Below are 10,154 nucleotides of genomic sequence, written 5' to 3'. Positions count from 1 at the left end.
CCTGAGGTGGCGCGGTGGCACATCTGGGGACGGGGAGGTGGCACTGAGGTGGCGCGGTGGCCCATCTGGGGACGGGGAGGTGGCACTGAGGTGGCGCGGTGGCACATCTGGACACGGGGAGGTGACGCTGATCCGCTTCGGTGACACATCTGGGGACGGGGAGGTGGCACTGAGGTGGCGCGGTGGCACATCTGGGGACGGGGAGGTGGCACTGAGGTGGCGCGGTGGCACATCTGGGGACGGGGAGGTGGCACGGTGGCACATCTGGGGACGGGGAGGTGGCACTGAGGTGGCGCGGTGGCCCATCTGGGGACGGGGAGGTGGCACTGAGGTGGCGCGGTGGCCCATCTGGACACGGGGAGGTGGCGGGGAGGTGGCAGCGAGGCGGCGCGGGGGCCCAGGCGGGCGCGGGTCGCGGCGGGTGTCGGTGCGGGGAGGTGACCGTCCGGCGGAGGTGACCGCGCCGCTCCCGGCAGTGCGCATGATACTGCGGCGCCGGGGCCCCGTGCGCGCCAACCCACCTTGAACCGGCCCGGGCCGCGGCGGCGGCCAATCACCGCCCACTCCGCCGGGGCGCGGCCAATGGGCGGCGGGCGGGGGCGGTGCCGAGCCGCTAAAGGGCGCAGGCTAGGCTGCACCGCGCGGCGGAGCGCAGGTGCGGCGCGGCGATGGGCGCGGGCATGGGCGCAGCGGCGGGCGGCCGGCTCTGAGCCGCCCCTCCGGCCCCGCCAGCCCCGCCGAGCCCTGCCCGGCCACGGCCAGCCCGGCCCGGCCCCGCCCCGCCCCGGCCGGGCCGCCCGGCGGGCGGAAGATGCTGCGCACCGGGGGCCGGTAGTACTATGATTTGGTATGTGGCCGCTTTGGTAGCAAGTGTGCTCGGCGCCCGCGGGCTGCCCGTCCAAGGTGAGTGCGGCCGCGGGGTGTTCTCCGCCGGGATGAGCCCGGGAGGGGCGCGCCGGGGTCTGCGGGGCGGCGGCGGGGCCGCCTTTGCGTGTGTCCCCCCCCCTTCTCCCGGTGTACCGGATGCGGCGGGGGGGATGCGCTTGGACCGGGAGGGATGCGCGAACCGGGGCGGGGAGGGGGGGTGGGCATCACGTCCCGGGGAGAGGATACCGGGAAGGGGCTGGGGAGGAGGGTAGGAGGGGGAACGGCGGCTGCGAAGGGGGTTTGCGGGGTTCGCGTCTTCCCCGCTGCCGGTGCGGAGATCGAGCGCTTCCCGCTGCGGCGGGGCGCTGGCGATTCCTTCATCCCCCGCTGCCGGGGGGAGCCGGGAGCGCCCGGCGCATCCTCCCTCCGCAGGCGCTCGGCGGGGCTGGCTGTGACCTCCCCGAGGGCAGCGGCTGCAGCTGGGGAAGTTCGGGAAGCCGCGCTCCCGGTGCGGCGGAGCCTCTGCCCAGGGGCTGGAAATTCCCTTTGGGAGAAGGGAAGCGGGTGCGGGTCCTGGCGGGGAGGGAGCACGGCTGCCTGAGTGTCCCCGTTGATCAGGGATGGGCAAGCTTTTCTCCGCATTCGGATTTCTGCTCTCATCCTCAGGAAGCGCCTGCGGCAGCTCCGGGGGGTGCGGGCAGCGTTTGCCCTTCCCTGCAAGGGTAGCCCGGCTGGGCAAGGAGAAATGCAGGAGGTATTCGTCGCCTTCCCCTGCAGCGCCCCGGCTGCGGGTTTGGGGGTGACTTTGCTCCCACCCCTCCGCCCAGGAGAGGCTGCCCTCCTTCTCCCCCCACTGCAGACTGGCTGCTGTGCTGTGGTAAACTGAGGCACAGGGTTGTCCAAGGTCAGGACGGAGACGGCAGCAAGGAATAACCCTGATTTTCCTGCTCTAGCTTCTTTCCCTTCAGCTGCCGTTCCCCTCCCACCCCTCCGAGCCATCCCTGCAGGTAGAGGGGAGCTGCCTGCCGCTGGTGCAGCACCTTTCCCTATCTCTGCCGGTGGCTCCTCACTGGGCACATGGTTTCCCCTGCGTCCCGGTGGTCCTTACTCGGGATGAGACCCTGGAGCTGTGCTCTGGGTCACCCACCCTGCCCATGGGGATGCACTGGCTGCCGGCAGCAAGCGATGCCTGGCTGGCAGCCACCACCTCTCCCCTCCCCGTGGTGTGGGGGACGCCGCCTCGGGGGGCACGGGTGGGCTGGGAGGGGGCACGTACCGGGGTGCTGCAGCCCCCCCAATTCACAGCGCTCCTCGAGCCCACTGGGTCACATCTGTGCCATGCCACAGTCCCTTGTCCTCCTCGCCTGGCAGGCGGCTCCTGGAGGCAGGGGGGTGTGTGTCAGGACGGGGCTGTCCTTTCGGGGGTTCAGGATGGGGCTGCCCCATTTGGGGGTACGTAGCCCCTCTTACTGAGCCGTGGCCGGCTGCTGCCTGCCTGAACTGCGTGCTGCAGTGTGGTGAGGCAGTGTTTGCAGCAGCTGCTTGTACAGGGATGCTCTGCCGGGGAGAGGAGCAGAGCAGCGCGTTCGGCACCTGGGAACTTGGAAATACCCTGGAGCCGCTCGGATGGAGCTCCGGAGCTGGTGCCGGGGTGGGTGGGTACCGGGAAGCCCCGGCACGGGGGTGCTGTGTGTGTGGAGCAGCGTGTACTTGATGAATGAGCGTGCCGTGAGTAATGCGTGGGTGGGTGCCGGGGGACGGGGTGCTGCGGGCCGGCGCGGCCCCAGCAGGGGCAGGGAGCCCACGGGACTCCTCCAGCTGCTGCAACCCTTTGGTGCCAGCACTGTCCCGTCCTCAAGGGGAGTTGTCACCCCGCATTGCTCGGGGACAAGGCTTTGGAGGAGAGCTGGGGCTCACCGAGTGCAGGTGCCCTCGCTGGGGCTTTTCCTCTTGCCGTGGCCTTCCTCCCACACCACTTCCTCCTTGCCGAGCTGAGAAGCAGCAGTGCTGGCCCTAGGCAGCCTTCTTGCCGGGCTCTCCAAGGGCTTTCCAGGCGTTAATCAGCTCAGAGAGGGAAGGAGGATGCGTTATCCCCTCTTATGGCATGGGGGAGGAGAGCCAGGACGTGACCGCGCCAGGAGTGGGTGTCAGAGGAAGGATCCGGCCTCCTGGCATTCCCAGCAGTGCCGTCACACTGAGGGGCTTTTCCTCCCTCTCCCACGAGTGTGACGCCGTGGCACCACACAGTCAGTGGGGATGCTCGTGGATCCGGCAGGAGGCTTTGCCGAGGGAGGATTCGGCTCCGCTGAAGAGGTTCCCTGGGCACCGCGGCGGGCGATGCTCCTGGCACTAACCTTGGCCGGTTGGAGTGGCTCGGGGCGGCAGTGCCAGCGCTGCCTCCCCTGCTCGCTCACGGTGCAGAGCTCTTGGGTTTTGCCTCTTTGGCCGTGGAGGAGTCTGGACCAGGAGCCGAGGATTTGGCACGTGTGGCTTTGGCCCCGCTCTCTTCTGGCAAGGGGATGTTTTGGCTCCAGGAACAGCCAAGGGCGTTGGCCAGGCTCCCATTTCCATCATTCCCTGGAGGTTTTCTGCTCCTCTGGACCTGTTGGATGGGAGTGCGCAGGGCAGGGAGGGACGTGAGTGGCTCGGTCGATGACTTGGCTTGCCGGAGGGTCCTTGCGGCGATGCTTTGCTGGCTCAGTTGCCTTTTGACTTGGAAGATGCAGCTTTGCTGGTGATGGGTGAGCCCTGCAAGTTCCTCTCCAGAGCTGTGGCAGAGTGGCACAGCTCCCGTTCACCTCTGGTCCTCCGTTTTGGATGTCGTGCCTTCACGCTGAATGAGAAGCCCTGCAGATGGGCAAGCAGTGGGTCCAGCCCCATGCCGTGCCGATGGAGGAGTCCTTCCCTGTCCCTTTCCCTGCGGTAGGAATCTCCCGATCTGGGAGCCCTGAGCGACCAGCTGGCCTTTGGAAAAACAACTCGCTTCCTCCCGCTCCTCCGTGGAGAGACTGGCGTCGGTGGGAGGGCTGCCTGAGCCAGGAACAGCGTGATTCAGGAGCTGCTGGCGGGCAGCTCGGAGCACTGCCTGCATCCCAGTTTCCTGCTAGAGGGCTGTGAATGCGTTGGGATGGTACCCACTGCTCCATGGGGAGGGTGGTGCCAGCCTGGTGTGGTGTGGGGCAGGACTGGGGACACAGTGCCCTGGCAGCGCTCTCCAGATGCCAGAGGTCTCTTCTGGGATGGGTTTGGTGCTCCAGCTCCCACCGCAGCTGTTTGTTCATCCCCATGGTACGTGGAGGGAGCTCACGGGGAGTGCACAGGTAGCTGCTGGTCGTTGCTGGGAGATGATGCCTCCCACGAGGCAGCTGCCAACACCGGATGCTCAACACCGGGCTGGTGGCGATTGGAGGGAGGGGGCATAAGGGACCCCCAGGTAGGAGTAAGGTGACCTCAGGGAAGTAATTTTCTTTCCTGCTCCATCTCTGTGCCTCTCAGAGCACCAACCTGTACTCCCATGTGCTTGCTCAGCTGCTGCCCAGCCAGGCACATTCCCACCTGTGCCAATTCAGGGAGCAAAGACCCGCTGTGGGGCAGCATCCCATGCATGCATTCCCTTTGGGATGCCAGGGCAGCTGCCTGCCTGCCTGGGGAGAGTGGTGGTGGTCCCACAGGACACCTCTTGGGCCCAGGAATGGGGTTCTGAGTCCCCATCTTGCTGGGAATGGGGCACCAAGCCACCCCTCAGAGCTGCTAATCCTTCTCCTCCCTGGCCCCGTGTGACCTTGAGGCATGTCACTTGACCTGCGCATCGCCCTCCATCCATCTGGAAAATCGGGTTTAAAACGCAGGAATCGCACTGAAAGCCCAGATGCTGCTTTCCAGCTGGGGGAGGGGGTGAGTGCTGCGCTCCCAGCCCCAGGGCTTCCCCCTGTCAGGAAACAGGCAGGTGCTTTTGGAGGGCTCTGGATACCCCAAGATAGGCCAAGGGGCTGGGTTTGTAATGGGGGGGGTGCAACCCCCACTGAGATATTTAGGGGGCTACAGAGCTGGGGGACAGGCAATCTGCCAGCACCCCACACCCTGCCCTGGCATTTGGGGTCCCTGCAGCACGTTGCCCCTGTCCCCCAGCCTGGGCTGCAGTCTCTCCCCATCTTCATTTCATGGCAATGGCTGCCTGCTCTCCTTCCCTGCTGGCCTCCATATGCCACGCTGGTGGCCTTGTCCTCAGAGATCCCTGCCATATCCCGCCTCCACCGATGGGAGCGGGATGTGTCAGAGCACATCTCGTCTCAGCTCACCAGGGAGGAGAGGTCCACAGGCTCCGGGCCTTGTGTCTGCTCCCTCAGCCATCCCCATGGGGGCAGAGGGGTGGGGATGAGTGCCAGGGGTGTGGGGCAGTGCTGGAAATGGATAGTGGTGCCTCTGTTTGCAGGCTGCAATGCGATGGTGGGTCAGGACAGGATGCCCTCTCTGCCCCAGGGCATGGGTGTCCACTGTGGCAGGAGGGGAAGCCTTCCCAGGCATTAATGCCTTTGGAAACCTCTCTGCCATGGCCATGTCCTTCTCACAAAGCACCTGCAGGAAGGGTCCTGCTTCAGCGAGCGCAGCAGAGATGCTGGATGCCTTCAGCCTCACCGAGTCCTGTGGCACCTTCTGCCTCTGCCCTTGGGATCAGAGGAACTGGATGCCCAGATCCAGGTGAGGGTCTCCCCATCCTTGGCATCGCCATCCTGGGAAGCCCCACGGTGGCACCGTCTCAGTGGCGGCAGCCTTCCCTCCTCTCCCTTTGGGATGCTGTTCAACTCCACCTCCGCATCTTGTATTCTTGCCTCCTGGCACGCGGCGTGCTTTTATTTTTCCTGGATCTGCTTGGATGACGAAGCCTGTTGATTACTTGTTTTTCTTTACGAGGCATCCCCCAGCTTCACGTGAGCCCCTGCACCGAGGCGGATTTGGGGTTCACCTCAGTGCTGCCGTTCCCTGATGTTGACCCTGTTTCCAAACCGCAGATTCAGCCTTGAAACCTCTCTGAACTTGGCTGGGAAAATCAAGTGGGTTTAAAAATACCCCGTCTATTTGTGCTCTGTTTCTTCTGGCGTCTGTGGATTGTTTTCAAGCGTTTCCCTACAAATGTGGGGGTGAGAAAACACTTTGAATCGAGAGCTGCTGTCTCCATTCCTTGCTTTCTTCATGGTCTGGACTTGGAAGGAAAACCTGGTCAGGGTTGGGACCCCGCAGGGTTGGTGGATTGGGAAGTTGAGGAGACCCAAAGAGGGTTTGTGAGACATCTCCCTATTGCCTTCCTGGCGCTCTGGAAGTGGGGACAGGAGGGCACGGGGCCGGTAGCGGGGTGGGTGGCAGATGGGGAGAGCCGGGGGCCGGTTCTCCGCCATGGCTGCCAGTCGGCCGTGCACTGGGGAGGTGATGCTCAGCCGTGCATGCAATTCCCCACCGGCCTTGCGATCAGACACCGGCGCTGCGAGCTGCCGGGGATGACCTATTTTCCTGCGCCTGGGCAGCCCTGGCCAGGCGTGCGTCCGGCGGAGCGGCTGGCTCGTCCCCTCCCCGGGGACGTCACCCACTGCTCTGCCAGGGAGCCAGTCAGGGGATCCTGGTGTGGTGTGACTCTCTGGCACCCATCCCCAGGGTGTCTGGGTGGCCTCTTGAGCAGCGGGCTTGCTCCAGCTGGGCAAACATTAGCATTCCAGGCTCCAGTTGGTGGAGAGGTGCTGGAAACCAAGATTCTGTCTTGGTAGCCCAGGACCGGGAGCGCTGGAGCGGGTGGGGGGCTTGGGAAAGGAGTTTGGGTGCTACCGCTTCCATCTTCTCCTGCTGGTGGGTAGAGGGTGTCACTTTGAAGGTGACGAGGTGCTGGGGACCTGCTCGCTCGGGCAAGGCGGCCGGGGAAGCGCGTCCTTGGATGCTCTTGAGCAGCACGTGACAGCTCCGTCCCCGATCAGCGCGGCAGGACCACGGGCAGGGAGGGGGGCTCCAGCGCTGCAGCGCAGCCCCCCTCAGCCTCCCGGCTGGAGGGGTCAGGACGGGTTCTCCCAGCTCAGAGCCGGGGTGGCAGGGGAGGGCTGGCACCGTCCCTGCTGACAGGGTGCGAACGGGAGCTGATCGGCGATGCAGCGCTAACGAGGGATGGAAAGGTGCAAGAGTGTTGTCGAGGCGGTGCAAAGCGTGTGCGGGGGTGTGCGTGCACACCGCACGTGTGTGCTCAGCGATTCCCCGCGCCCCGCTGGGGTCCGGGCGGACCCGTGGCCGTGCAGGACCCCCAGCTCTGCAGGACCCCAGAGCGGGGCCGGCTGCCTGCAGCGGGTGTGCAATGCAGCATCCGCTCCTTGCACATGGCTCACAGCTCTGCGCCCCGGCGTCACCCACCCCGCTGCCACCAGCCAGCCCTCCCAGTTAAAGAGCCACCCGTGCCCTGTTTGCTGGTGGCGTGGGGGCTTGGGTGACCCTCAGGCTGTGACCCTCTGCAGGGACGCACCTTGTGCGTGCCATGTGCGAGCTGCGGCCAGCTCTGCCCGCTGCCCTTCCCGCGGGGACACTCGGCTGGTGGGCTCGTGGGGTGGCACATCACGGGCCTCTCGCCGGTACGCGCTTGTGCCAGAGCCAAAAATAGCCGGTGATGCTCGGCTCCCGCGGCGGGGAAGCGGTGATGTCACTCGCCGCCAATCACCGGCGGCCCCGAGGAGCAGCGCGGAGGAGTGGGAACGTGCTTCCCCGAGCATCCCTCCCCGAGCAACCCCCCCAGAACAGCCAGCGGCCGCGTGTGCCAGGAAAACGGGGGCCCCTTCCTTGATGGGAAGGGCGATGTGGGTCTAAACCTGGTTTTGGGGACCCCCTGTTTGGCTTCCCCCCCCAGCCCTGGGTTTCCCTCTCTCTCCTTGTCTGAACGCCGTGCTGAGGATGCAGCTTTGCTGCTGCTGGCAGAGCAGGATGACGCCAGGCTGCAGCGAGCAGGGCGGCACAGCCGGGGTGGAGCAGCCTTGGAGCTGAGACCAAAGTCCCCTGTAATTAGCCAGCTGGGAGGAGCAGGGTGACAGACCCGACGCGCAGGTCGCAGACGGGTTTCAGGCTTGGGGCTCTCGGGGATGCCCGAGGACATGTGGGCTTGGCTGGAGCATGGCGGCTCCGGGGGCCCGGCCCACCCTGGCACCGGCCGGAGAGCTGTAGCCTGGGGTCCCTGCATGCTCAGCCCTGCCTGCTGGAGGATGCAGGGGCACAAGCTAAAAGCAGCCTTTTCCCTGCCACAAGGACACAGGGTAGCCCAGATGGTGCTGCTATGTGAGGAGCAGTGCTAGGCATACTCTGTGCCCCTCTACTGGGAGCAGGGGGTCCCCAAAACCCCTGTGAGGGTCACTGGGCATCACCTTTGCCCTGGTGCAGAGGTTGAGAAGCTGTCCTGGAGCACTGGGGTGCTGATGGCCACTGTCCTGACTCCTGTGGTAGCTCAGGGTGGCCTTGGAGCCGAGTGTAAGGACTTGGGACCCCCTCCAGGATGCAGGATGTTTTTGGGGCAAGGGCGACCCATGGGCTGCCCTTGTTGGAGACAGGTGGCTGGGGATGGGCATTACTACTGCTGTTGCTCTTCTGAGCATCCTGGTTCAATGCTGGGGACCAGCAGTGGGATCAGCCACAGAGTCTTCCTTCGCCCCCTCGCAGGTGCCCTCGGCTCGAGGGAGGAGCCCGAGTTCGTGACCGCTCGCGCTGGCGAGAGCGTGATCCTGGGATGCGACGTGATCCACCCGCTCACGGGGCAGCCCCCTCCCTATGTCGTGGAGTGGTTCAAGTTCGGCGTCCCCATCCCCATCTTCATCAAGTTTGGGTTTTACCCTCCCCATGTCGACCCAGAGTATGCCGGTGAGTCCTGGGGGCGCAGGGGGACGAGGGGAGGGTGCCAGGTCCTGGCTGCGGCACGGGCCGGGATGCGCAGCTCCGCTCCATCCGTTCCTCCGTCGGAAACCACGCGGGCTCTGCCTCTCATTGCTCGCTTTCCACCCAGTTGGTTTTAATTAAGCAGCAGCGTTAGGAAGCCAGCTGGGCTGCGTGGGACGGGAGCAAGCGAGGCAGAGAAACCCAGGGTGACGCATGGTGGCAGTGGCTGCTGCTGCTGCTGCTGTGCCCCAGAGCAGCTGTGAGCCCAGGGAGGGGTGCTGGGGGGACAGTGGGGATGGAGCCAGGGCCACGTGCTGGGCGGAGGTGACAGGTTGGAGCTGCAGAACTCATGTGGCTGCTTGCCAATGTGCTGCCTGTGACACGTGGCCGGTGTCCTCTGGTGGGATCTGTGAGCTGGAAACCAGCCCTTGGAAGGTTGGTGTGGCAGGACAGACACGTTGTGGTATCTCTCTCCCTGTGGAATGCTGTCCTGGGAATCTTCCCTGGGTCTTACGGGACTGTGCCCAAATTGCTCTCTAAGAAATGCAGCAGCAGGGATGATGCACCAGCTGAGCCCTGCCAAACTCAGCTCAGCAATGAGCGATCCCACAGCCCGGTGGCCACGGCAACAAGGTGGAGGTTTAGGCTGCTTTGCTCCTGACCCAGTTTTTGGGGCCGTGCACAGGGTCAGCTCAGGGCTGCCCTGCTTTCTGGGAGTCTCCCAGGCGGGGAAAAGCTTTGGGGCACGCCTGTGTGCCGGCTGTGCCGCCGCCAGCCCCCGGCTGGGAGCAGAAGGCTGGTGTCGCTGCGGGCAGACATTGCTCGAGGCACCTTGCCTGGCCCTGGCAGCTTGGCTCTGCCATCCCCAGATGGGCGAGTGTGTCACCGGCCTGGCACCACCGGCTGCAACCACGACATTGGGCTCAGCCAGCCCCAAACCAGGACAGTGCCCACAGAGGGATCGGGTGTCCCGTGTGGATCACCACACAGGTGTCAGGATGGGGGTGTCACCTGCAATGATGCTCTGGGGCTGCTCCAGTTTGGGATGGGGTGTCCCCTGTGGCCGTGTTCTGGGGGCTGCACCAGTTTGGGATGGGGTGTCCCCTGCAGTGATCTCTGAGGGGATGCTCTGGTGTCAGGATGGGGTGTCCCCTGCAGTGATACTTTGGGAGCTGCTCTGGTGTGAGGATGGGGCCATGCTCTGGGGGCTGCACCAGTTTGGGATGGGGCGGCCCCTGCAGTGATGCTCTGTGGGCTGCACCAGTTTGGGATGGGGCGGCCCCTGCAGTGATGCTCTGGGGGCTGCACCAGTTTGGGATGGGGTGGCCCCTGCAGTGATGCTCTGTGGGCTGCACCAGTTTGGGATGGGGTGGCCCCTGCAGTGATGCTCTGTGGGCTGCACC

At 65.2% G+C, this 10,154-nt stretch overlaps 1 protein-coding gene across 17 annotated transcripts in view; it reads left to right on the top strand.

Annotated features, from left to right (window-relative positions):
- The first annotated feature begins 646 nt into the window (after nucleotides 1-646).
- The window catches only part of IGSF9B (immunoglobulin superfamily member 9B), a 43,254-nt gene continuing 33,746 nt past the window's right edge, over nucleotides 647-10,154 (top strand). For 7 of the 17 annotated variants that reach the window (XR_010993589.1, XR_010993585.1, XR_010993588.1 and 4 more), the window contains exons 1-2: nucleotides 3,495-3,789; nucleotides 8,539-8,736. Coding sequence is in view for 5 of the 17 variants with exons in the window: in XM_068172194.1 (XP_068028295.1) it covers nucleotides 3,705-3,789; nucleotides 8,539-8,736 (283 nt within the window). In the remaining 12 variants the exon portion in view is untranslated. Of the gene's footprint in view, nucleotides 904-3,140; nucleotides 3,790-8,538; nucleotides 8,737-10,154 lie in introns of those variants that run through there. The other 10 variants (XM_068172196.1, XM_068172195.1, XM_068172193.1 and 7 more) reach the window with 6 other exon arrangements.

This window comes from Anomalospiza imberbis, chromosome 24 (assembly GCF_031753505.1).
Source record: "Anomalospiza imberbis isolate Cuckoo-Finch-1a 21T00152 chromosome 24, ASM3175350v1, whole genome shotgun sequence".
NCBI lineage: Eukaryota > Metazoa > Chordata > Aves > Passeriformes > Viduidae > Anomalospiza > Anomalospiza imberbis.
Note: the sequence above shows the minus strand (reverse complement) of the source record. Positions and strands in the feature narration are given on the sequence as shown.